At 40.5% G+C, this 27,220-nt stretch overlaps 6 protein-coding genes across 6 annotated transcripts in view; 5 read left to right on the top strand and 1 right to left on the bottom strand.

Moving 5' to 3' along the window:
* Positions 1 to 1,057: 1,057 nt before the first annotated feature.
* Positions 1,058 to 5,587, top strand: LOC141813605 (peptidyl-prolyl cis-trans isomerase CYP71-like; the record flags this gene model as incomplete). The annotated part of the gene is made up of 8 exons (XM_074701561.1): positions 1,058 to 1,321; positions 1,452 to 1,573; positions 1,757 to 1,832; positions 1,963 to 2,070; positions 2,154 to 2,330; positions 3,790 to 4,007; positions 4,269 to 4,401; positions 5,297 to 5,587. Coding segments are annotated over 8 exons (1,362 nt in total), but the record flags the coding sequence as incomplete, so codon positions are not given.
* Positions 5,588 to 10,157: 4,570 nt separating this feature from the next.
* On the top strand, positions 10,158 to 16,155 carry LOC141813296 (receptor-like protein 4). The gene is made up of 10 exons (XM_074701234.1): positions 10,158 to 10,251; positions 10,335 to 11,387; positions 11,464 to 11,614; positions 12,184 to 12,255; positions 13,016 to 13,084; positions 14,581 to 14,649; positions 14,814 to 14,891; positions 15,018 to 15,223; positions 15,867 to 15,985; positions 16,079 to 16,155. The coding sequence occupies exons 1-9, from the start codon at positions 10,158 to 10,160 to the stop codon at positions 15,971 to 15,973; spliced, it is 1,899 nt and encodes a 632-aa protein (XP_074557335.1). The 3' UTR covers positions 15,974 to 15,985; positions 16,079 to 16,155.
* A 179-nt stretch (positions 16,156 to 16,334) lies between these two features.
* Positions 16,335 to 18,529, top strand: LOC141813295 (receptor protein kinase-like protein ZAR1). Its single transcript, XM_074701233.1, has 2 exons — positions 16,335 to 17,799; positions 17,886 to 18,529. Exons 1-2 carry the CDS (start codon positions 16,437 to 16,439, stop codon positions 18,467 to 18,469), a joined length of 1,947 nt encoding a protein of 648 aa, XP_074557334.1. The 5' UTR covers positions 16,335 to 16,436; the 3' UTR covers positions 18,470 to 18,529.
* A 722-nt stretch (positions 18,530 to 19,251) lies between these two features.
* Positions 19,252 to 20,545, bottom strand: LOC141813569 (uncharacterized). Its single transcript, XM_074701527.1, has 2 exons — positions 19,734 to 20,545; positions 19,252 to 19,528 (listed from the first exon to the last, which is right to left on the bottom strand). The coding sequence occupies exons 1-2, from the start codon at positions 20,421 to 20,423 to the stop codon at positions 19,466 to 19,468; spliced, it is 753 nt and encodes a 250-aa protein (XP_074557628.1). The 5' UTR covers positions 20,424 to 20,545; the 3' UTR covers positions 19,252 to 19,465.
* Positions 20,546 to 22,105: 1,560 nt separating this feature from the next.
* LOC141814076 (uncharacterized) lies at positions 22,106 to 22,962 on the top strand. Its single transcript, XM_074702076.1, has 2 exons — positions 22,106 to 22,729; positions 22,842 to 22,962. The coding sequence occupies exons 1-2, from the start codon at positions 22,106 to 22,108 to the stop codon at positions 22,902 to 22,904; spliced, it is 687 nt and encodes a 228-aa protein (XP_074558177.1). The 3' UTR covers positions 22,905 to 22,962.
* Positions 22,963 to 24,392: 1,430 nt separating this feature from the next.
* LOC141813604 (uncharacterized) overlaps positions 24,393 to 27,220 on the top strand; it is a 3,601-nt gene continuing 773 nt past the window's right edge. The window contains exons 1-3 of the mRNA XM_074701560.1: positions 24,393 to 24,396; positions 24,630 to 25,129; positions 25,266 to 25,403. Coding sequence (XP_074557661.1) covers positions 24,393 to 24,396; positions 24,630 to 25,129; positions 25,266 to 25,403 — 642 coding nt within the window. The remainder of the gene's footprint in view (positions 24,397 to 24,629; positions 25,130 to 25,265; positions 25,404 to 27,220) is intronic.

Raw genomic sequence — 27,220 nt, 5'->3', positions numbered from 1 at the left:
CGCATTTTGCCGATCCTACCAATCCAATATGATAATTTTTTGAATATTCGATTTTGACTTAGATGTCTTTTTTATATATATAACCATGCATTAAACCATCGAACAATCAACACTAATTCATAACCATCCATCAACACATACCAACAATGACAAAAAAAAACTCCACCACATCTTACCTCGCTACACTCTATGTACAATATTACTATAATCCTTCCACAAAACACTCAAGAGAATCTACTATTCTCCCAAAACCTCCATACTCATGTATGATCAAATTACAACACCCACCAAAATGTTGATCATTAACAACTCCTTTCCCATTCTCCATGAATAAAATTAAGCACTCCTAGATTTACTCAGTTAAAATCGATATAAAATGTTGGGGGTCCATTTGTAGTTATGTAACTTTGAGGGGTGTATTGGTAATTTTACTATATGAATAATTTTTATTGATGACTTTGTTTATTTTTTGACCTGAGTTAGAACTAGTATGATCTCAGATTCTTGGTGTCACCTCTATGCCTTCTCTCTCAAATGTTTACATGTAGACATTGTAAGTTCTACTATTGCTTCACCATCGGTCGATCGAAATAGACCATAAATGGAATTGTTGGTCTAACTTAAGCTCATTTAAATCTGTCTGCCTCAACCTCTAGTTTGTGGCATTCTATCAGTCTTTGTTAATTTAATTCGTATGGGGCTTAATAAAACACTATGCAACTTCATGCATGTGATTACAACATAAAATATGTTTGTATGACCAATTGCATAGAACGTAGTTTATGCATGAATAATGCATTTACACTAATAATAAATGTTTAGTAATAGTTGATTGAAGTAAAAGAAATAAACTAGTGGTTGTGTTATGTATACATCTAAGAGAGATGACTTGTAAGGCCACCAACTTTAATAAACTTTTTGTGATATCAAAAGTTTCAAATGTCAAATTTGATATTTGTACTACCAACAGGATGAATGTATATTTCCTAGTCCTACTATGAACTAGAGATCTCATGGTATTGTTTACTTCACTTCATGATAAATTGGATTTCTTTTAATCATGGTTTGTTCAGTAATGCAGGTTAGTGTTGATGGCTTACTCTGTTGTACAATATCCAATGATCCATTCATAAAGATTTATGATGTTGTTAACTATGATATGATGTTTATGATGCGCCTCCCATATGTTCCTGGTGCGGTTGAATGGGTATATCGGCAGGGTGATGTGAAGGCCAAGCTGGCAATTAGTGATCGTAATTCTGCTTTTGTTGGAATATATGATGTGCATGAAGGTTCAAATGAACCTATCATCTCAAAAGAGGTAATGCAATACTTTTCACTTAAAGCTTTAGTAAAAACTTGCAGTTAGACCATTTTACTCGAAGCTTCAGATGCAACAATCCTTGCTCAGCATTTTCACCAAGTATATATATTTTTTCTTCTTTTTGCAGATTCATATGGGACCTATAAAAGTTATGAAGTACAATCATGTGAATGGTATTGTCATATCAAGTGACGCCAAAGGGATTATTGAATACTGGGGTTCTGATAAGCTTCAATTTCCTGAATCTGGGTTGGTACTATGATAGCACTTGAACATTGCACAAAAGGATTCTGCCTGTTTCATCTTGCAAACAATACTCTTCATGTCTTATCTATTGAGAAAAACCCATGGGCTATCTTTATAGTGAATAGGATGGTTTGATCAAAATAGGAATTAGATATTGATCATCTATGTTCTCTCTTTTGCTTGCAGTGTAAGTTTCAAGTTTAAAACTGACACAAATCTGTTTGAGATTGCAAAGTGCAAGACAACAGTTTCTGCTATTGAGGTATTGCAGTTAACCATATCTTGTCTTTTACCCCACTATAATGTTTTTAGTTTAAATGACCAATTGGAATGGTGTGTTCTGTATATGATATATTCTTTTTTGTTGTTTGTTTATTCCTTGCTTCCATAAGGTAAGTCGAGATGGCAGTCAGTTTTCCGTAACATCTCCGGATCGCAGGATTCGTGTATTTTGGTTCAAAACTGGTAAACTGAGGCGTGTGTATGACGAATCTCTCGAGGTAACCTTTTTTACCATCACTCAGAAGCTATCCTTGAGATAAACCATTGCTAGGATTCAAGTATTTTGAATTATTCATGTCAGGTGGCACAAGATCTACAGCGGAGTGATGCTCCTTTGTATCGCCTTGAGGCTATTGATTTTGGGCGAAGAATGGCTGTTGAGAAGGAAATAGAGAAGACTGAAAATGTTCCACAACCAAATGCAATTTTTGATGAGAGCTCTAACTTTATTATTTATGCAACTCTTCTTGGCATAAAAGTAAGATTCTAATTTCTAGTTATTGCTTCAATTATCCTGTTTTCTACTGGTTATATCACTAATTGCGTAAATTGAATTTTGTTCTTATTTCTTTCTTCTCATATCCTAATCATAGTTCTAGAGGATTGATTGGTTGTATACACAATAAATTTCCTCTTACTTTGTGGTTTACTTGTGGGAGGGACAGTTCCTTTCTCATACTCATGAATCAAGTAAGGACAATGGATCTTTTTTTATCATGCTCTTTCATAAGATAATATCAGAGATTTCTGTAGTGGAAGAAAGTATTTTGTGATGGCTTGTTGTGTTGATTTCAGTCTCTTGATGGTCTGGAAAATATTAATTTGGATCTAGATCACCCACCAGTTATTTGTTGATTATATGTAAAAGTTACTTCCATCTCGCATACTATTTGTTTTTGGGTAATTTACCAAATCGTCAAAGGGGTGCCCTATGTTGATTTTTTATCAAAAGGATATCCCACCCTCTATAAAATGACACAAATGTCATCTATTATTGTTCACCTTCTGTCTAAAATCCTAAACTGGTCGGACGTGTTATAGCAGCTAGAAATCGTAGCTGCTACAACATGAATTTTTTTTAAGACAAATTGTTCGGAGCCTCTGAAAAGACTCTAAACGATGTTTTTTGAGTTTGAAACCTAGCCATTACAGGTTTTATCCCGTAATCAGATGTAGATCTATTGTTTTTTTGAGACTTTTGACTCCGAAAAGATTTTAAACGGTTTTTTGAAACTTTTAACTCGGGTTGAATCACGGGACACACAATATATTACATCGAAGCTTGTTTAAAGATCTACAACTGGTTACGGGGTGAAACCTGTAACGGCCAGGTTTTAGGCTCAAAAAATGTCTTTTAATTCCTTTTCGGAAGCTCCGAACAATTTTAGTCAAAAGGGGTGCCTTTTTAACTTTTGCCCAAAATTTTTTTCCCCATGTTGTAGCAACTACGAAATCATAGTTGCTACAATTGTGCGACAACTCAATTGTAGCAGCTATAAAACTGTAGTGGCTATAATTGTGTAGCAGTTACGGCTTCGTTGCTACTACAATGCGTCCGATCAGTTCAGGATTTAGGTGGGAGATGAATAGTATTGAAGGACAGTTGTGTCATTTTACAAGGAGGCACCATTTTGATAAAAAATCAATATAGGACGCTCCTTTGACGATTTGGTAAAAAAGGGCCGCCCTTTTGAATTTTACTCTTTTATTTTTACATACTTTGTAATGGTTGTAAAAAAAGAGAGGGTAAAATCATAGAAAAAATAAAGTAAACAATAAATAACGGGGGTGGTGTGTGTGTGGGGGGGGGGGGGGGGGGGGGGGGGGGGGGGTTGATGAGCAATTCTTCTTGACATGCTAAGCTTCTTAACAGATTATTTCTCATGCTGGATATTAATTTTAGCCTTACCAGTGTTTTGATTTGTTTTATGTTACAGATTATTAATTTACATTCAAATAAAGTCACACGGATACTTGGAAAAGTGGAGAACAATGATAGATTTTTAAGAATTGCTTTATATCAAGGTGACAAGAGTAGTAAGAAGGTAAGAAAGATTCCTGCAGCAGCAGCAAATGTCAACGAGAGTAAAGAGCCCTTGACAGATCCTACACTTCTTTGCTGCGCTTTTAAGAAACATAGAATTTACTTGTTCAGGTTTGTTCATTTATCTTTCTATCGGAGTTTATACCATGCAATAAAATATGTATTGACAGAAATTGCAACTCTTTCTTGTGGTAACATGTTCGGTACATTCTTTTTTTATTTTGATCATGGTGTTCTTTCTTTACGAATGTTGCTTATGTGGATTATGACAACACTGATTCATGTTGAGCATCTGCTTTGATATTATGAAGGCATACCTGCCTTCTTGTTTGGTGGCATTTTTCACTGAAAATTATATTTTGCTGGAAATAGCCGAAGGGAACCTGAAGAACCTGAAGATGCTACAAAGGGAAGAGATGTGTTTAATGAGAAGCCACCACCTGAAGAACTTTTGGCAGTATCTGAGTTGGGAAAAGCAGTCACAACATCCCTTCCAGATAATGTGGTAAGAACACGTTTGTTTTTACTGTTACTCCCTACAGCAGTATCTTTGTACCATTTAGCCTTGCATTTTTTGTTGTTTGCATACTTTTGACAATTCTAAAGCTGACTTATTGAAATAAGCTTTAGAAACCAACCATTTTTAAGTCAGGCAAGACTGAATCTATTTAATGTAACTTTTTCTGATGGATAAATGGTTAGAAAGGAATAGGTAAATTTGATGGATTTAAAATCTGTGCTAGATTTTTTTTGGATGTTTTGTGTCTATCATTCAACAAGAAGAATATTGATGATGATATCATTCGCATAATGGTTGGGTGGTGAAAATGGAGAGAGATTTCATGGATTTTATGCAATTTCAGTGTTGAATAGTCAAGGCAATGCATTCAAAAAAATTAATTTACTATATATAAAAATGTTGAGGTGGATGAGCAGAGTTATTAGGAGATATAAAATAGCAAAAAATTAAAGGGCAACTCAAAATTTGAGTAAAAATAGGTTTAGATGACAGTAGCATACTCAAAGATTATGAATACCAAGCTAGATAAATTGATAGATAATGAAGGTGTGAGGGTTAAATCCATAAAGGAGATCAAAGAAAATTGAACTTAAGATAGAGAGATTCAATAGACTTAAGAATTACTAACAACTATGAGCATATTATCAAAATAAAAGACCCTATAGTCAACCCCAGATAATTGGTTGTGATTTCTTCTCTCTTTTTTTTGTGCTTCTATACATGAATTATAAGACTAACTGTGAAGTTAATTTTGCAATCACCTAGTATCTTTATTTCATTGAACCTTGCATAACAATAAATATTATCTTTTATAAAAGTTAAAATATAAGAAGAAAATGTGATCTCTGTTTATTTTGACTTGGTTGATTATTCTTTCTAGGTGCTACACACATCATTGGGTGACGTTTACTTGAGATTATATCCAGAAGAGTGCCCAAAGACTGTGGAAAACTTCACAACACATTGTCGAAATGGTTATTATGATAATCTCATCTTCCATCGTGTAATTAAAGGATTTATGATACAAACAGGAGATCCATTGGGTGATGGCACTGGTGGACAATCGATATGGGGAAGGGAATTTGAGGATGAGTTTCATAAAAGGTCCATCTTCTATATGAACTTAATTGCAGCTTCCATATAGCTTTACTATTCTAATTTCTGGTGTGTTTTGCATGCCATCGACAAGTGGTTTTTCTCTCACTGCTCACAGAAAGTCCACCGTCTATGTGCACTTTAATTGAAAATTGTTTCTATTTCATTGTACTGCTCCTGCAACTTGAATGTCGATCGACTCATTTTATTGCACAATCCATGCAAAGGACCTTTTGGAAACTTATAGTTGCTTATATGATTTTCCTTTATTAGTTGTTCTTTACCTTGGGTAGCTCTAAGTCATTGGACACATTCAAGATATGGTACCACAATGTATGTTATTTGCAGATGATATCGTTTTGGTAGATGAGACACGTGAAGTAGTAAATACTAAACTTGAATTTTGACGGAAAATACTAGAAGTGAAAGGTTTTAGGTTTAGTAGAGTAAAGACAAAGAATATATGAAATTTAAGTTTAGTAATATTATACAAAATGAATTATTAAGATATGAGATGATGAGTTATCTGTAACTGAGAGTTTTAAGTATTTAAAATCATTTCTACAAAAGGATGGAGGGATTGAGAGAGATGTCTTACATAGAATACAAGTAGAATGATGAAAATGGAGGAGAATGTCAGATATTCATTGTGATTATAAAATACTTCTAAAAATTAAAGGAAAATTTTACAAAATGACAATTAGACCTTCTATGTTATATGGAACTGGATGCTAGGTTATGACTCACATGAGCAGAAAATGAAAGTTGCAGAGATGAGGATGTTAAGATGGATGTGTGGACATATAAGGATGGACTGTTGGGTTGCAAAGGTGCAAACATAGTCCCACATCTAAAATACATGGGAAAGATCATGAGTTTAAAAGGATGGAAAGTATCTCCATTGGCATGAGGCCTTTTGGGGAGAACCCAAGAACAAAACCATGAGGGCTTAGGCCCAAAGTGGACAATATCATGCTATTGTGGAGATACAGACATCCTTGGGGACCCTACAATTGGTATCAGAGCGAGGCCGCTCTTCACCGGACTAACCGCCGGATGAGCCATGATCCGGATCTAACCATGTGGGTTGAACCTTAAAAATAAAGGAAGTAGGGGCTCCCGTGTTTGAATCAAGTGGACCGAGGGGCAGGAAGTCCTGGTGGATCGAAGATTCAGACATCAAACGGAGGCTTTCCGTTTGAGGGGGGGTCTGTGGTCCTTTGTTTGAGGGGGGGATTGTTGGGTTGCAAAGGTGCAAACATAGTCCCACATCTAAAATACATGGGAAAGATCATGAGTTTAAAAGGATGGAAAGTATCTCCATTGGCATGAGGCCTTTTGGGGAGAACCCAAGAACAAAACCATGAGGGCTTAGGCCCAAAGTGGACAATATCATGCTATTGTGGAGATACAGACATCCTTGGGGACCCTACATGGACAAGATAAAAAATGAAAATATTAGAGAGAAAGTCAGAGTTATACCTATTGAGAAAAAACTCAAGGAAACACATTTAAGATGGTACATATATGTACATAGACGACTAATAGATGCTTCAATTGGGTGATGTGAAACTATGACAAATGTGCATATCAAACGAGGAAGAGGAAGATAAAAAAAAAAATTTGATTAACAATAATAAAATAAGATAAAATTTATTTAAATATAAATGGCTGATATAATAAGAGATAGAGTCCAATGATGTAAAATGATCCATATAACCGACCTTACCTTGTCAATAAGCTTCTAGTTGCTGTTATAATTGTCTTTACCTTGGGTGGTTACAATTCCAATTATAACTATCTTGTGTCATGTTTTAATTCTAATCTCATTGATGATACAGAGTGATAATCTATCTCAGTCTCTAACATAGCATGCATCTTCCTCCTTCTTCTATTCTCAGAATATATAATATAGGGGCGTGTTCAGGTAGCCATAAAATTTATGTTTGTTTATTTGAATTCTTTAATTTCTTCCCTTGGTATTTCTAGCCCTGGGATTCTACTTTTCCCCCTCTTCATTCTTAGCCCTTAAATTAAGAATCCTACATAGCTTAATGCTTACCAAGGTTTCAAATCTTAAGCCATATTGGAGTCCTACTGTGCTTACACTGTGCCAGTACAGTTATGAATTTTATATATTTCCAAATACAAAGTATATAAGGTGATCTCGTGATGTGTTTCGTATGGGCAATTGTGTCACCTCCATGACACACAATGGTTTTGCGTTTGTACTCAAATCATATGAGGAATCATGAATTATATGATTCTAGTAACTAGGCTTTATATCCTTAACCTCCCATCCAATGTAGGTGTGCTACTTGGATTGCACAAGCTCATGCTCACGTGACTTGATTTGATACAATTTAGGACTAATGTATTTTTCTAATTACTTGTATTGGCAAAATCCAAACATACTACTTACCTTTGCTTTGAGGTAATTATGTTTTTGTTGGTCTCACATATCCAGATAACATAAGACGAGATGCTCTTCGGACTGAGCCCATATTTCTGGAAGAAGCTTGTGTTTATTGGAAACTTGCAGGCTGCTTTAGCAATCTGAAACTTCGACAAGGTTTGTTTCCTCCAGAGAGCAGAGGAGTGTTGTTCTTCTGCTTCTGCAAGATGGGTCTTAATATATGTATGCTAATTTTTGCAGATTTTGGTAGTCGGAACTCTGAGAGACCCAAGGATAAATGGTTTCTATATAACGAAGATGAGGAGAAAGCAGTCGATAGATATATTTCCCTTTCACGGTACATTTCAACAAAATCTTATTTCGGAAGCTGATAAAGAAATCAGTTCGTGTTCTTGCTGTAGGTCTGCAAATGGTTCGAAATTTGCAAACTATAGTTATTCCAGTTGTGGTTTCGCCTGTCATGATACGTTTTCCCCTGTGCTATCACTCATTTTCCTTCTACATGATCGGATGTTTTAGTTTGTCAAATTTTCAAATGATTATGATGTGGTAACTGGTAAATTTTATTTTGTAGGTAACAGATGCGTATCAGATGCTGAACATAGTGACCTACATCCCTCGAGGTATTAGAGGTGGATTGCCTTCTTTCAAACCTTGTTGCTAGAATTTTTTGCTTTTATCAAATAATATATTCAATCTTTTCATGAAAAAAATCATTTTGGTTACAATTTGTGTTTTTTTTTTTGTTTCTATGAGAATTTGCCTTCCAAATGGCCATTAATTTTCTAGTATGAATTCTTTGATATTAAATTATCTGGTAGTGTATTATTGTAAGCTCCATTATTTAATCTCCCATATGGTAAATTGCATTTGCAGGTTCTGTGCTAAGTTCCATTTTGTCTTCGATGATCTTAAGCTAATGCTTAATATGCTGCGGATTTTGGGCTCGAAACAAGCTTCTCTTGTTGTATTCCTCCCCAACTCTTGTATGAAGAACTGATACCCACTTTTTGTGCTTAAACTGTAAGCTTATGCTATTAAATTTTGTTTGGCCTGTAATGTTCATGCAATCATGTCATATTTTGGTATTGGTTCGGACAGTTTCTACATGCTTGAGATATGGCAATCTTGTCTAATTGAGCTAACTGCAGTTATAAGAACATAGATATATTGGTTAGTTTCTATTCAGATTACAACTAGGGAGGGCAATGAGTCGGATTTGAATTGGAGTTTATATCGTTTGTCTGTATTTTCATTTGTTATATCGTCGAGTATTTAATTTTTATTTTCATCTCTATATTAATTGAAAGATTGGATATTTATTTTCATAGCCATGATAGGATTGATTATTTTTTAAATTAATAATTTTTTATTTCATTCATTAATATCGTAAATAATTTAATAAAAATAAATGAAAATGACAATGATCAGATTTATTTTAATTTTTCTTTAATTAGTAGTTGTGAAAATGAAAAAAAATAGGGTGTATATGCATGTAATTTAATTGGACTTATTCTAATTCAAAAATTTTTATATTTGATTATCTAATTATTTAATAAGATTAAAAAATTCTTTCATATTTTTTTTTAAAAGGTGGAATTTGTTACTTTAGTGGTTTCACACGGTTCTATGATTATTTGTGAGGAGGTAAATCAGAAAATTACAGTTGATTGTGATGCAAGAGGGTATTGCTTGACTTCGTCAGGATTTGAATCCTTGTTCTTTTCTGCAAGTCTGATGCGAATTCTTTCGCATTCTTTTCTGTAAAAAGATGGATCCGCTATTTTAGTGGCCCTACACGATCGACTTCACGACCATCTGTGAAAAGTTAAATCGAGAAAGCGCAGTTGGTTCTTTTGCATTCAATTTCATTCGAGTTGGGTATCACGTCATATATTTAATAAAATGTTTGTAAACAAGCCTTAGAACCAGACATGTTCGGTAAATCGATAGGTCTTCAACATCGTCTACGACACAGACTGAAGTGTTCCCCCAATTACGCAGCCTGATTAATCGCTTTTCCTGTTTCTCATTGGTTTAAATTACTGGTCTTTTGTTGCGTTGCACAGCCGATCACGGTTATAGCCTTTTTCGTTTCCTTTTGGGTAACAGACTGGCAACACTATACGTGGCCTTGCTGCATCACGGCGCGCATGAACGGCTGTGATTTGCGATCGCAGTCTTTCGTCATAAGCTTCCTTCCCCGTCTCCCCGATTCCGAGCTCGAGCCATGTCTCACTTCTTCTTCTTCTTCTTCCTTCCGCTCCTTTCTTCCGCTTCCGAAGGTGTAACGCCTGCTCCACCTTCAGATCCTTTCTCTGCCGGTATGCTTAGCTCATCCACATTGCCATGGCTAATGGCTTCCCCTCCTTGCCGTTTTCCGCTTAATTTTTCTTTGGGATCGCAGGCGTGGCGTTGAACATCGACTGCGGAGGCACCGCTAACTTCACGTCGGAGTTTGGGCGCTCCTGGGTGGCGGATCTCTACTACTCCGGTGGCGCCGCCGGGCTGGTGGCGGAGCCCCACCGGTTCCAGCTGCCGCAGGAGCGAACTCTCCGCTTTTTCCCTCCGGTTTCCTACGGTAAGAAGAACTGCTACGCTGTTCCCCTTCCCAACGGCCGTTATTATATTCGCACCTTCACCGTCTACGACAACTACGATTCCAAGCTCCGGAGCCCTAGCTTCGACGTCTCCTTCGAGGGCACGCTCGTATTCACCTTGCATTCCCCCTGGCCCGAGGCAGCTGCCCGCTCTGGTGCTTATTCTGACTTCATTGCCGCCGTCCCCGACGGCATCGCCACCCTTTGCTTCTACAGCATCGCCACCGACCCTCCTGTCATTGCCTCCCTCGAGATCGCTGCCATTCACCCACTCGCCTACGATGCTGCCTCCACCGGCACAGATCTCATCCTCATCAATTATGGCCGCCTCACAGCTGGTTCCTTCCTCTTCGGTCCTGGATTCACTAACGACTCCGACGCCTTTTCCAGGGTCTGGCAACCTGATGCCGCTTACCGGAACCCGAATGTCTCAGTGAAGGCGCTATCCGCTGGGGGACACCAAATATTCGGTGCCAATCAGGCCCCAAATTACTTCCCCGTCAAGCTGTACGAGACAGCCGTCACAACCGTCAATCCTGGCGACGCTCTTGAATTCTTGCTGCCGGTGGACACGCGGCTAGACTACATGCTTTGGTTTCACTTTGCGGAGATAGACTCTGGGGTGAACGCTGCAGCACAGAGGGTGTTCGATGTATTCATTGGCCAAGAGAACGTGTCGAGAATCGACATCTACAAGGAAGTCGGAGGGTTCACAGCCTTCAAGTGGAGTTATACAGTGAGAAACTTGGCAAGCAAGCCCTTAAGTGTGAAGCTGGTGCCGGTGGCTGCAAAGCCCATTATTTGTGGACTTGAGAATTATGCTATGGTGCCATTGGACATGGTCACGGTGGCAAGTCAAGGTGAGTGGTCAGGAACATGAATTGCGATTGCACTTTGCTACTAGGAATAGTTTCGAGCTGGTTGCCTTCTTGATAGTGTTGGCGATGCATGCATTGAAGGAATCACTGCGGGTACCAGATAGGATGGGCTGGAATGGAGACCCGTGTGCACCTTCCACGTGGGATACTTGGGAGGGTGTCACTTGTCATCGCAGTGACAATGGACAGAATCTTGTTGTCACTCAATTGTAAGCAATCCCATCCCATTCTATGAACAGATTATCTCCTGATGTTAATACAAATGTTCGGTGGCATTTTTCCTTTTTAGTCTCATATTCGTACAATTTTTGTAGTAGTATCCATTATCTGCAATCTCTTCCATCAGTATGCATAGGCTTCTTCCAATTGTCAACAGAATTTGAAAACATGCATCAATAATTACCACACGAGAAGTAAGATTCTTCTTTCGATGGACATTATTGTTTTCCTGAGTTGGTTATTCTTTAGTAGCGAAATATCAGTGAAATTGGGATTATCTGCAATATGTTTTATTCTTTGATTATCACTATACTTCAATCCTTGCAAACAAATCAATATGACTTTTCCTCGTTTCTAGCCAACTTCTATGGTTTGATATTGTAATTTTGTTTGCATGGTCCTGGGTACAGTTAGGAAGGAAAGAATTTATCATCTAACAATATTTTATTTGCATGGGCTACACATTGTGGTCTAAATAGATATCCCATTTCTGGATGTCGCTTCAAGAACCTGAGGGTTTACTTCTAACTTGCTTAGATTTTCATGTTTTGATTTACAGGGACTTAGGAAGTCAAGGCTTGAAAGGATATATTAGTGATAAAATAAATCTCTTAACGCACTTGGTAAACTTGTAAGTATTAGTTAATTTATGACAACTTGCACAATTTCCTTCTTGCTAATTTCTTTTATAGTTGTTCCTTTATGGTGTAATGAGTCATCATCATCATTAGTAAGCTGTATTTGTCTCAATTATCTGGATAGACCACATTAATTTTTTCCCTCCATGCAAGGCTACATTACTTGAGGTGTCTGGCTTTACAAAAAAAATTAGTTGAGATTCATATTCAAAGGTTTAGAAAATTTAAAACTGATTGTCTAGGCCACATGAAACTCTCAACCTCTTTTTCATTCAGGCTTGGCACTAGTGTTGGTTTTTCTTTTTTGTGGTGTATGTTAGAAATGAAAATGATTGAAAAAAGAGTCACGACAGACTGCTCTGTTCTAATATGTGTGATCATAATGTAGCATTTGCCCCATATTAACTGCTTGTTTTATTTCTCACAAAGTCATGATGCATGAACTCCAGCACTGTAATTTAAGAATTTAGCAAAGTTTAATATGACATGGTAAATTTGTTATATGCTTAAGAAAAGTAACATTGTATGTACCAACTTGAAGGGCATTTAGTTTAGCAATAGTATCTTTTTACGAACTAAACAACAATATCATTTTCAACCTGCACAGTATCAATTTGGCTTCATTAGAACACTCCTTTGTTTTCCTTTCGAATCACTTTTTCTATTTGAGCTTTTTAAATCATTTTTAACAGGCATATCGATTCAACCTTTCACCTTATCTATCTCATGTCTGTACAATTAACAATCTGACAGGAACTTGAGCTCTAATTCTTTGGGAGGAAGTTTGCCAACAGATTTTGGTCTCGGGTCCTTAGTAAGCTTGTGAGTATCTTGATAATCATTTCCAATTAGTTACAATATTTTTTTTCTTCCTATGCCTAATGGCATATGAAAGTGCTTATAGTTCCTTTTTTGCAAGACAAACTGCCTCTTGTTAAAGGTTAGTTATGCAAGTTTGTTACTCATAGAATATCTTGCTTGTAATACTTAAGAATTGTTATGAAACTGATATGTTTTTTTTAAAAATAATTTAATGGCCATATTTTAGTGATCATTTTGGTGAATTGAACTTATATTTGCATATTTACTTGTGATGGTGTCTTTTTCGTTCGCTCGGGCTCCTCCTCTCCTGAAGCTATGTTTGTCTTCTGAATGTCCCAAATCCAGCGGCTTGAGAAGTAAAGAGCGTTAGGGTTGACCGGCCCTACCGGCGCGGCCACACCAACGCTTAAGTTCCAGTCTAGGATGGAAAATTAGCAAAGATGCAAATAAGAAAGAAAGAAAGTGCCAAAAAGAAAGAGTGCTTGGAGAGAAGAGTTAGCCTTCACTCACAAAAAGAACATCATACCTTTAACCTACCTCCGTCTATCCTTTTATAGCCCTCCTAAAGGGAATCTCCATGTAGCTCATCAACTATTTGTCCAAGGGGTGGTTAGGGCACCAGAGGTGTCAATCGTTGGACCGTACTTCTGACACTGTCGGGCCGTTGGCCAAGTGTCACCTTCCACGGAGCTGTTAGAGGTTGTCTAGTCGTTGGTGTGCACTAGCTGTTAAAGGTTGAAATGAGTAGTTGATTGCTGCCGATATGCTTTCAGAGTCGGAAGGGGTATGATGAAGGTTGAGTGCTCGGGAAGAAATACTGAAATTGAAGCCCAATGCTCGGGAGCGTGGATCGATTGGTCCAAGATGAAAGCCAAATCAGGAGTACTTGGAAGAATAATGAGCTGAGGTGTTCCGGAAGATTGATGAGTCGGGGTGTTCGGGTCAGGACTCTAGCTACTGGGGAAGCAAGGCCAGATGCTCGGGAAAGACGACTAGTGAGTCGGGCTGCTTGGGCAAAGACTCTAGTAACTCAGGATGCTCGGGAATAACTCCAGATACCAAAAAAATATTTTAATAAGAATTATATTTTACGTGAAACAAATGGAGCCTACATAACAGCTACAAGGTTTAGAATAGAAAGTTTTATAAGGATGGTTCTGCAGCATGCTTGATGGATAACTACCTATTATTAAACTTCTAGAGTATAATATTATTGTTGAGAAAGTTATAGGATCTGACATTGTACTTTTTTCTTACGTGGTAAAGTTACCATGAAGCCACAGACATTAGAAAAACCATTTTATATCCACTAATGTTCTGCTTCATAACTTAGAAATAAATACTTTGTGTGAAGGTTAAAACATTGTTGTATTGTCGAGCTAAATATTGTGGGTTTTGGATCATGAGGATTTTTCTGATGCTATCTCAAGATGACTCTAGCATGATTCTCATTTTCCATTAGTCATAAGTAACTTGCTGTTGTTTTCATTTGTCAGGGACCTGTCTTCAAATCAGCTTACGGGGAGTATTCCAGATAGCTTGGGTTCCTCAAACTTGCAAATTGTGTGAGTTGATAAATATGCTGTCTCTGTTGCTTTAGTCATTGTGATCATCCTTAGCTGTACAATTCTATACATTTATGTTTCTGAAAACATACTGTAGAAGTCTATTTACTAAATATGAATCCTTCACTTTCTAATGTAACTTGTGTCTTTCATTTTTCAATCAGATTGTTAAACAGCAATCAATTGGATGGACAAGTTCCTGAGAAAGTTTATTCAATTGGTGTACATGGTGGAATCATAGAGTAAGTTATGCTCATGATCATCTGTTATCGCAAGAAAGTGGTATCTAAACAGCGTAGATGTCTTGCAGTGCAAGTTTGGCTACATAAATTCCTTTTCAAAATATCAACTAATTTTTTCTCGTTCAGCCTTTCAGGTAATAAAGGTCTTTGTGGTGTTCCCACTTTACCAGCATGTCCTTTATTTTGGGACAAGGGTGGTCTTTCATTAACTGGCAAGATTGCAATTGGCTTATCGTGCGTTTTTATATTCATTTTACTTCTCGTCATTTACTTGTTCTGCATAAGAAGGGGAAGCAGCGATTATGATTTTGAGTTTCCTCAAGACCTAATATGTGAGTAAACTAATTCAAGAATTATTCTTAGTTTTGAACTTTTATTTATTATGATTGTGCCTCGAGAAGATGGATACAAATTGACATTTAATCAAGTAATCAGGTTGAAAAATAATTATCATCACTGTGATTCTATAAGCTGGTGAACACTTGATTGCACCTACAATCTAAAATAAACGCCTCTTGTATTTGTCACCCTTTGTGTTGTGCCTAATAACATAACAATATTTCCCTTTAGTTTTTGTTTCTGCTACCGCCACTTGTGTAAGGCTCAGAAAGAGTAGACAGATCTTAACTCTGTGATGATATTATGACTAAAATAAGAGCATGCACAATCAGATGGTATTTTGCTATAGGTATTATGAGCCATGAGCAGTGGGTTAGTCCTAGATTGAACATTTTGGTTTAGGATTTAAGCTCGAGTCCTATCTATACTTTGTAATGAGTGTTCTTAATGATAAGAATGATTTTATTATTTAGGATTTTAAGTTAAAGTCCCATTTTTACTATGTGATGAGTGATTCTTCAATATTCCTTTCTACAAACTTAATGGTTTTATAAGCTAGATTGTTTAAATACCTCCAAGTGCTTATCTTTGCTTGTAAGTCACTTACTAAAATGTTCTGCATTCTCTCTCTCTCAGCAATTGCAGCAAAAAGAAACAGGTACCAGAGACAGAAGCTTATGCTTGTGGAGCTGGAAGGAGCGTCAAACTCTACCGGTTTTCCCAGCAGCTCAAACACTCATTAGCAACCTCTTAACGTGAGTTATTATTTTAGTTTTTTAAAAAATTTTGTCTACTCTAAAATTTCATTGTTTAAAAAAAATTTAATCTGCGAGTTTGGCATGCTGCAGGTAACCCTATTTAATACAAAATACTCAGAATTTCCTGCACGTGAAGTTTGGCAGTTAGGCGAAATGCAACATTGAGGAACAGAGATAGAGATTGAGTCAATTCTCCACTCACCTTCATTGATTGGACCGTAGCAAGTCAAATCCCCATTCTGTTCCAGCGACGTTGACACACGCTTTGAGTCGAGTCTAGTCTATGCAGATCAGAAATGTGGAGGAGATAGCACGATTCAATCTTCCTCGCCTGTGATTGCGCAGAGACATCGCCGATTTTTTTTTTTTAATTTTTACATGCTCCTGCTTTCTCAATGAAGTGAGACGAACAAGGCCATCACTGCTCTGCCCCCGAACCTCCGTGGCCATGGAGTTCAGCTCCTCGCACCTCCTTCTCTGTGCTTTTCTCACCTTGTTTCCTCTCCCGCTCGCCGTGAATCAGGAGGGCTCCGCTCTGCTCTCCTTCAAATCCTCCGTCAGAGAGGACCCAGGCGGTTCCATGGCCTCCTGGAACGCCTCCACCTCCGACCCCTGCGCTTGGAACGGCGTCACTTGCCAGGAAGGGAAGGTCGTCGCCATCGCCCTCCCAAAGAGTCGGCTTCTGGGCTCCCTCCCTCCCTCCCTCGGCGGTCTCCCGGCTCTCCGCCATATCAACCTCCGGAACAACCGGCTTCGCGGACGCCTCCCTCCGGGGCTCTTCTCCGCCGCCGCCCTCCAGAGCTTGGTGCTTTCCGGTAACTTCCTCACCGGCGCCGTTCCCGCTTCGATTTCCCACTGCAGGCGGCTGAGGGTTCTCGATCTGAGCTACAACAACTTCTCCGGCGCTCTCCCCATCGGATTCGGCACCAATCTCACGGCTTTGGAGAGACTGACCCTTTCTTACAACAGATTGAACGGTTCGATCCCTAGCGATTTGGGGAACCTGTCGAGCCTCACCGACACGCTGGATCTCTCGCACAATGATTTCTCCGGTGAAATTCCGGCGAGTCTTGGAAACTTACCGGAGAGAATCTACGTCGATCTGGCATTCAACAATCTGAGCGGTCCGATTCCGCAGAACGGAGCTTTCCTGAACCGGGGGCCAACTGCATTTATCGGAAACCCTAATCTTTGCGGGCCGCCACTGAAGAACCACCCCTGTCCTCCTTTCCCAAGCGATCAATTGCCTGCGCCTTCTTCGGATGGTAGAAACAGTAGCAGCGGTCTCGGCAAGAGATCCCTGATTGCTATAGTGGTCGGCGATGCGCTCGCAATCGGCCTCATCGCCATGCTCTTCTTCTGCTGCTACAGGAGGGCGATTTCTTCCAAGAACAAGGCACAAACTGAGAACTGCAGTTGCGATTCAACGGACCAAAAAGGGGGCTTCTGCTGTCGCAAAGATGGATCCGATGTTTCCGCAGAGAATGTCGAGAAATTCGATCTCATACCACTAGACAAGCAAGTGCATTTCGACTTGGACGATCTCCTGAAGGGATCTGCTTTCGTGCTGGGGAAGAGCGCGATCGGGATGGTCTACAAGGTGGTGCTGGACGGCGGCCTCACACTCGCAGTGAGAAGGTTAGGCGACGGCGGATCGCAGAGGTTCAAAGATTTCCAAACCGAGGTGCAAGCCATTGGCAAAGTGAGGCACCCCAATATCGTTCAACTGAGAGCCTATTACTGGTCGGCCGACGAGAAGCTTCTGATATACGACTACATTCCGAACGGCAACCTCGCCGGTGCAATTCACGGTAAGCATCGAGCTTTGCTGATAAATGGAGTTTCATATAGAGAACATGATTTACATGTTTGGTTTTCCATTGATGGTTGTTCACAGGAACTTCGTCGGACCTGAACTTTGCGCCGCTGCCGTGGATCGTTAGACTTAAGATCATGAAGGGAGTTGCAAGAGGTTTGGCTTTCTTGCACGAGTTCAGCCCCAGGAAGTATGTCCATGGGGATCTTAAGCCCAGTAACATACTCCTCGGGTTAGATATCGATCCATACATATCGGACTTCGGCCTGGGGCACCTAGCCAACATGGACGTAAAGGCTTCCTCTAGCCCTGCCCGGAGTGACACATTGTTCTACCAAGCTCCCGAAGCCTTGAAATCTCTCAGGCCGTCGCAGAAGTGGGATGTGTATTCGTATGGAGTGATCCTGCTAGAATCGATTTCTGGAAGATCCCCATCTGTTCTGATGGATACCTCAGACATGGATTTAGTACGCTTCGTTCAGGTTTCGATCGAAGAGAAGAGAAGCCTGTTGGATGCTGTAGACCCTTACTTGACGCGAGAACCTGAAAGAGAAGCCGACATTACCGCAGCCCTCAAGGTCGCATTAGCTTGCGTGCAGTTCGATCCTGAAAACAGACCATCGATGAGGCACGTCGTCGACTCCTTGGAAAGTTTGGCAAGCTAAGACACTATTCCCTCTCCTTTAGTTAAAGCAGTGATATATTGTTCTTCAGAATTTCTTTCTGAATAAATTAAATTAAATTAAACTTTTCTCTTGAAAATAAACACTGTTGTAGTTGAAAATGCAACCAAACAAGCCCGTGCCCTTTTCTACCCATCGATTAGAACTAATCCTACTACTTAATCCATGTGATTAACTGCTAAACAGCCCGATCCCAACCGACTTGGCAGTACCACACACACACACACTCAAATAAAGCACGATTAGGTGCGGAATTATTAATGAACCCCCAGCCTGTACACCTCATGCGTCGGCGTTTGCAGATCGACATAGAATATCGATTAATGATAGAAGCTTATAAGAGAAAATTTCAATATAGCCCTATTTTTATAAGTATTATCAAAATGCTATTATATAATTCAGTGCCGTCGCTTACCTAATGTCTGAGAAACGTCCATGACTAGAGGCTAATAAATGATAAAATTAAGGGGATTACTAAAATTTAATTTTTAAATAAAAATTTCGTCGACTACTAATAAATCCATCTCAACATTCCAGTCGATTGGTGGCGACAGACACGCGAGAGCAAATATCCACGCGTTGGGAGGTGACAGCGACGGCGGCAGCGGCGACGACGACTCGTTCCGAGTGTTGTCAAGGAGCGCGGAGTTGACTGACCCTAACTCCGCCGACGCGTCGGCGGCCTCTGCTCTTCCCCTGCCACCGGGAAAACTATTTGCGATAGGGTTTTGTCCGGAAGCAAATAATATACAGATACCTTGCGGTTTGTTTAATCCAATCGATTCGATCGATCCCTTCTGGAACAGAGGGGAAGTTGGAACTTATAAAACAGGAAGATTACAGGAAATTTTCTGACGCAATGAGGGCTTCCTACACTGTCAAAGTAACGAATTCCGAAAGAACGGATGATTTTTTTTCTTCTTACTGTTGTCTTTTGCAGGAGGAAGATGCGTCGCGTCCCTGGCGGTAGGGTTACCGCTATTCTGGTACCTTGTAGCTGTCGGCGGCGATCTCCGTCAGCCACGAGCCGGGGAATAGCGTCTGCAGAAGAGGAGCATCGATTAATATGAGGAGAAAAGACTGAACAGTAAGAAGAAAGAAACAACGAGAAAATAGTGCGTTCGAAGAGGAGCAGGGAAATCATGAAAAAAAGAAAGGGAAATGGGGATCTTGTGGATCAGAAGGGTGAACAGAACGTCGACGGAGGAAGAAAAATGGAAGAGAAAGCGGGATGAAGATGTCTCACCTCGAGCTGCTTTTGGATGACTCTCGGCCGTTTCCTTGGCCGGCGGCGAGCCCTGCACCCGGTCACGGCGTAGATGTCTTCGTCGATCTCCTCCTTCGTGAGCGAGATCGAGAACCTAGGCCGCTGGTTTCTCTTAGGACCCTCCGACCTCAGCCGGATCGTCCTCTTCTCTGCCGTCGGCGGCGGCGGAGGGGAAACACTCCGGCGCCGCTCGATCTCCCTCGACGCGCCGCGCCGCGTCCTCAGATTCCACGGCAGCGCCTTAGAGCCGTCGGAAGCCTCAAGATCGGGCGTCAACTCCGGCACCGGAGCCGGCTCAGTCTCGCCACTGCCTTTGGGCAGCACCAACTTCATCCGGTCCGCTGCCTCACGGAGGTGAACCAACAGACGTTCCCTGACCTCCTCGACTCCCGAGTCGTCTCCGTCGCTGCGACCGCTATCCCGGACACGGATCCGAGGGTACGCCGACTCCGACGGAGCCGATGATCGCCGTTCGCCGGCGGCGACGGTCTCCTCCTTGCCCATGCAACGGGCCACCCTATGCCTGCCCCACGTCTTCAAGATCTGGAAGGGGAAGCCTTGGAGGAGGCTCCCCTGCGTCCCTCGGCGGGGTGGCGGCGATTCGGCGGCTGCCGCCGTCTCCGGGGAGGGATCCGGGCGCCTGGAGGGCGTCTCCGGCGAGATGACCATACCGGAGGCGAAGGAGAGGAGCGTCCGGCGAAGGATTCGAAAACTGGCGGAGAAGGTGAAGGGGATGTTTTGACGGCGAGGTTGGAGTGGGTTGGCGTGGTGGCGAGGCTACGGCCTACGGGAGGAGGCAAGGAAGAAGGAAGACGAGGAATGGCCGGTCGAGGGTTTCTTATAGTAAGGGAAAAATATTAATAATTAAAAAAAAATCTGATTTTATAGTTAAAAGAGAATAATAAGATTTCTGAAAAATATTTTAAGATTTATTGTTATTCGACTGAACCAATTTTTATCATTGTGATGCTGTACTTTCTATTATTATTTTTTATTTCCAATTTTTATTATTAACGTGTAGGGATACGTGCGGTCGTGTTTATGATAGTGAGCAGAGAGAGATGTATGCGCGCTCTTTTGAGTGGGCCCTTCACTGAGCGTGGTTACGTGGACGTCCGGGTAAAGGTTTGATCTGTAATTATCAGTATGCGAATATAGCAGTTTGACCATGACAACTGAACCAAACTATTAATTCTGGGCCATTTTCTAGGAATTATTTATTTTATGAAATTTAAATTCCTTTTACTTTCATTCGCTCTTTTTAATAATAATAATGATAATAAAAGCTAATATTTTGAAAAATACGACGAGCTTGAGAGAAGGGTATTTGTGGAGTCGGCCGGCAAGCACCGCCGCCACCTGGAACGACGCCTTGCAGAGGACGACGGCAATGGCGAAGGAGAGCAAGAGGACGGTGGCGGCGTGCGGATCTAGGCAGTTAAGCAACGCTTGCACCGTCTCACCTTCCCTACGACGCTTTGCAGACGTCGACGTACCTCAAGTACAACAGGAAAGTTTTAGCCTCCTCGTTGTGCCTGTCGGAGCTTTCGAGGCGGAAACCGCCTACTGGGAAGAGGTAGAGGACGACAGTACGAGTAGGATCATCTCTCCGCAGAAGACAAGGATCACAAGCAGGACATGCACCAAGATGGTCGCCATCGGGTTCCTCTAACTTCGCAGTACCGCGTTGAACCACCGGTCGACTGTCGTCTCACGTACGTCGAAAAGCGACGACACGATGCGGTAAAAGTTGATATTGCTCTACTGTAGCCGATCCTCCGGACGCTACAGCGACGGCTCCGCGCAGCCACAGTGATCCTTAGTCTTCATCAGCATGAGGTTGTGCCTTCCCGGGATGCCGAGCTCAAAACACCCGAATGCTCTGCTTTGGGCGCCAGAGCACCATGGACGTCACCTGGAAGTCGCTGCTGCTGTACGACGTCGCGATATGTCAAGCACGTGGTGGGTGGCCGATCTCGAGGTAGAGATGGAGTTGGATCTCTCTGGAGAACTTGCGTCGCTCCTTCTTATCGCTCTCGCCGGTGGCCTGCTTGTTGTTGGAGGTCGTCAGCTCGGCGAGGCTGAACCAGAGAGAGGTTTACGGTAAATTTCGGAAAGCCCCCCGTATTTATGCATAACTCCATTAAAATTAAAAACTCTACCGGTATTGGGAAATACAAGGTGAATATGAATATTTTAAGGGGCAATTGGCAAATATCCCCTCCGAATATTTATAAACCCCGCGAGCAAAGAAACAGAGAGACCAGGCGAACGTTAGAAATCCTTTGCCTTCCTCCGTTTCCTTCCCTTCCCCAACCCTTCGAAGCCGCCCCTTTGGATCGAGGATTTCCATGGCGATTGCTCCTCGATCAAAGGATTACTTCCCTCCGAGCGCGTCGAAGCCTCTGCCTTTGGTGCCCTCTGGTGCTTCCTCTCCGCCGCCATCCCGGAGGCTGCATAACTTCACCTTCCCCACTCGTAGCTGGGGCGGCCAGCGCCACCTCCGCTGCTACAACCACCCCTTCTCCGATATCGCACGCACTGAGGAAGCGGAGGATCCCGCATCCGATCGGATCGGCCGAACGATGGGTATCCGCCTGCCAACCTCTCCGGGCAAGATCTCGCCCCCGACGAAGGCTGGAGGAGAGGAGGCAGCGGAGAGAAACATTTCCCCTTCGGTTCCAACGGTGCCCGAGGCGTCAAGGCCCTGGAATCTGAGGACGCGGAGGGCTGCGTGCAACGCTCCGGCCGAGGATCGTGCTCCTACATCGGCTCCCTCTTCTTCCCCTTTGCTGACCGATAAGAGCGTCCCGCGGGAAGCGGCCAAGCGAGGGAGATCAGATGGAGCGGATACGTGGAAATTTTCAATCTCTCTGTCCCGTGAGGAGATCGAACAGGACTTCCTGGTGATTAAAGGAACGAAGCCCCCTCGGCGGCCGAAGAAGAGGCCCAGGATCGTGCAGCAGCATCTCGATGTAAGTTTCCTATAAATAAATGCTTCTCTTCCTAATTTTGATTTGATTTCTCGCACTTGACCTATTTTGCCATTGATATGTGCCTTTTCTTATGCTTTATTTGCCTCTGCAGTATTGTTTCCCAGGTTTATGGCTGTCCGAGATAACTCCTCGATCCTACAACGTCGATGAATAAGGTTTCTGCAAGATCGATGATGAGGGATTTAGAAACTTGGTTAATTTTGTTTCTTCAGAATTATTGTCATTCTGGAAGCTAGAATTCAAATTATTGAAGTTTCCATTTGATCTCAATCCGAAGTGTGTTTATTCACATGTTTGAGTTTAATTTTGATTGTTTCTAATTCGTGTTCAGATTTTAGAAACTATGCCATCTGATTAGAAGTATGAGCTTTGGTGGATCGAACAGTAATATGTACCTTTGTCGTAAAGTTCTATGTGGTTGTTATCTGATGGGGATTGTTAAACCAATGCTATGTTTGGAGAAAAATATGCCATGAAAATGGTGATTTGATTGAAGTGAAGATATTTCTTCTTGTTAAACAAATGCTATGTAAAACTTTTATAAATTTCTCCATATTCTAAGTTGTATAACTATAGTTTTGATGCAGATATGACAGAAAGAATGTCGTTTAGCAACATAACTATTTATTGTGCAAAAAGTGTTGATATGCCTCTAGTTTCTCGTTTCAAATGTCTAGTTCTCTGCAAATTACTCTGGTAATGCATAATTTTGAGTTACTGTTTTCATTTGAAGGAATTGTAGAACTATTAAATTCTGAAATATGATTGCAAGAAGGTTGTGCAACTTTTTTAAAGTACGTATGTCAGTGCAATGTTGAAATGGTTGTTGTGTTATTAAAAGAATTAGGTAGGCTCTTAATTGTTGTCATCATTCTATCTAATCATTGCATTGTTGTTATTATTACATAATGAATAGTCTGAGAGTTAGTAGGCATGATGATATGATTCTCTGATATTATAGATCAGGATCATAATTTTTTATTTGTTTACTTCTCTTCCTTTTAATCCCATTGTGGTTCAGTAATCACTAGTTACATACTGAAAAGCACCAAACTTGTATAATCTTTTTTTTTTAATTAGGGTTTAGGGTTCATGGTGTATATTCTGTTGTTGAGTAAAATACTAGTTATCAGATCCATCCACCAATTAATATGACTTGTCAGATCCAATTTATTACTTCTAACCGTTAAAAAGTTTTAAAGGCCTTTTTAATAATAATAATAATAATAATAATAATAATAATAATATTTTTTTTTCATGTTTTCATTGAATTAAGTATTTTTAGTTAGTTGTATTATATGGTAAATGTATTTATTTAGGTATAATAAATACCTTTAAATGCTATACCAGTGTTTTCATCATATAAATTTTAATGAATATAAAATATTGAAATGCTAAAATTTTAAAATCTCAAAATTAAATTAGTGCAAACTAATTTTTACATTATAAAAAAAAAATCTAAAGGATTTTCCTCGAGAGTTCCTTAGCATTAAACATTACTATTTCAATATATTATATTAATCACTTTATAAAATTAGGTATTATAATAATAATAATAATAAAAATACGATATTTAACAATTAGATTAGTGCTATATATAAACAAGACAAAGTGGGACCCGCAATTTTCATCCTTATCGGATATGGGTAAATAAATGATGAGAAATCTGCAATTATATAAAGAATAGGGTAAAATAAAGGTTTTGAATTATTATTATTTAAATAATCAGATTTTAATTTATTTTTTACAAGGCATATTAGCTCGTAATCCCTGCCCGTTCCCTTCGCACGCGGTGTACGGCGTCCGCCTCCGATTAGAAGGCCCCGGTGGAGGAGGAAGCGGAGGGCCCCACTTTTCTGTCTCTCTTCCTCTTATATAGTCCCTCGGGCCCATCGCCCATTTTTCCGTTGTAGCTCCTCTGCCCATGGAAGACACCCTCGATCCCTCGCTGCTCCTTCACGACGACGGCGGCGGCGCCGCGCCGCCGCCCCCAGCCACGGATGGCAGAAAGTCACCTACTCCAAGCGCCAGCGCAAGCCCCAACCCCAGGCCGACCCCGATCGCCCCCGCCTCGCCAACGGCCTCCCCGATCGCTCCCACGTCTTTGACTCCGTCGAGCAGAAGGCCCGCGAGCGGCGTCGCGCCATCGAGGCAGCGGCGGCCGCTGCCGAGGCCGTTGATTTGCCCAGATCGAGGCCTCCGCCGGCCTCCTCGGACGATGATGACGATGACGAAGGAGCGGCCAAATCCCAGGAGAACAGCGCGCCGGCGCCGAAGAAGGAGAAGCCGAAGAAGGTTAAGAAGCCTAAGGTCACGGTCGATGAGGCTGCCGCCAAGATCGATGCCACCGATCTAGCTACGTTTCTTGCCGAGATTTCGGTGAGAACTAGATCTGTGCAAATTTTGGAATTTTGACAATTTTTGGTCGTCTATTTTTAAACAAAGGTCGAATCATTATTATGTTTTAGAAAGGAGGAAAGAAAAAAAATCCCTTTGACCTTCTTTATCTTTTCAGGCAACTTACGAATCGCAGCAGGATATCCAACTGATGAGATTTGCGGATTTCTTCGCACGTTCATTTGCTTCTGTTAATGCATCGCAATTCCCTTGGTTCAAGATCTTCAAAGAATCACCTGTTGAGAAGATCATCGATGTAAGTTTGTTCTGCCACCTATCAATTTTCCTTTTCATCTATCCTATCAATCCGTACAAAATGTTTGTTTGGTGTTCTGGTAATTGCTTTTTTTTATTTAGATGGAAAACAAGAATATTTTGGTTTATACGGTCAGGACAATTCATTACATAACACACATTACCAGAAAGTAGAGAATGCCATTAGTTTGGCTCACATTCTCAAATTCTGTTGTTGATGATCACATGCAAGGACTGACTTTGTTCTGCACTTTCTAGGTGCTATTAGAAAAGAACTCTGATTGACTGATTTTACAATTCTTGAAACGGAACTTTAAAGCTTCCATTGTTTTACGGTTTTGTTGCAGTTTTACTCGCTTCGTGATTAATTCTCCTAAATAGGCTTGTATCTATTATTGTGATCAGTAGTGCATGAATTTTTCTACGGGGATCTGTGTATGCAATTATCATATCAACAAATATTCTAACAGTATTGAAAATTTGTCAATTTTTATCTTGACTTTTTTTTTGATAAAACATGAGAAGTTTATTTTTATATGAACCTCCCACAAGTAGAATGCCCGGGTATTTAAGGAAGAAAAACCTTTTCTCAGGAACCTATTTATTTATGTTTAAATAAAAGTTGAAGCACCGGGGCCAAATCTCTAACTAATCAACTCTGACCTTCTGACCTGTTCTGCTTTTGTAGATGATGAGTTGGGCTAGAGAGAGCATCTCTTCTTCCCTTGTTTTATACCCTAAGGGGCCTTTTGTGCAAACCCATGTCTGTTTTCTATCACTACCTTTAATGGGTTGGTTTGCTCTTATGTCCTGTTCTCAAGCTTGATATGCAGGAAAATGTAAAACAAGACGCAGAAAGTATCTCAGGCATTACATTTGATATACTTGTCAAAGGTCAAATCCAACTGGTTGAATTTTTAAGCATCATTCTAACTCATTAGACCAAAATATGTAAATTGATTCTTTTCATGGTAGCTTCATCTTTTGGGAGATTTGATTATTGGCTATAAATTCAAATCATTAAGATTAAAGATTGAGACCTGTTTTCTTAATTATTTCCCCTGCAATTTCCTTGGTCAGTGTCCTATTGCTTTTAGAGTCTATAGCAGGACTTATTTATGGTAACTTAACTATTCAGTTCGTATCTCTTGGAATTTGGTTGAAAATCAAGTAGTGCAGAGACTTAATCCAAATTGACCACAAAATGGTTGTGAAACCATAAGCCAGACTTAGTGATATCATAGGTAAACTTGATCTTTTTTTTTACCAGCTTCCTTTTCCAATAAGTCATCATTCAGCCAAACCTCTAGCACAACTCAGATCCAAAGCTTATTTTGTAGGAAATACATGAAGCTTAGACCTTGGTGGCTCTGCATCATGATGTGCCACATGTGCAGCCTCATTTATCCTTTTTTTCTTACCAGCTTATCCTTTTCCAGTAAGTTATCATCCAGTCAAATAGTACGACTTTGATAAAAAACTTATTTTGTAGGAAATATTTGAGCCTTAGACATTAGTGGGCTCCGCATCATGATGTGCCACTTCTGCCTCATTTATCAATAGAATTTTCCAATGTTTCCTTCAAGCCTAGAATTAGGTTCAATTTGATAAACATTGTTACAACATAGTCCGAGGGAGAACTAATCCTATCAATTTGAAAGGATGTAGCACAGCAATGTTTACATGTCTTTAATTTAGTTGAAGAACCATCAAATTCTGTGGCCAGCTTGTTGCATTTTGTTTTTTAAATGATAATGAATGCGGTTGAAAGCCTCACAAAAGGATATGGTATTCCCAAATTATTTAATAATGCAAACA

The sequence above is a fragment of the Curcuma longa genome, chromosome 20 (assembly GCF_044706935.1).
Source record: "Curcuma longa cultivar G26 ecotype Majalengka, Jawa Barat chromosome 20, ITB_CL_G26_1.1, whole genome shotgun sequence".
Taxonomy (NCBI): domain Eukaryota; kingdom Viridiplantae; phylum Streptophyta; class Magnoliopsida; order Zingiberales; family Zingiberaceae; genus Curcuma; species Curcuma longa.
This window is presented reverse-complemented; position numbering and strand designations above follow the sequence as displayed.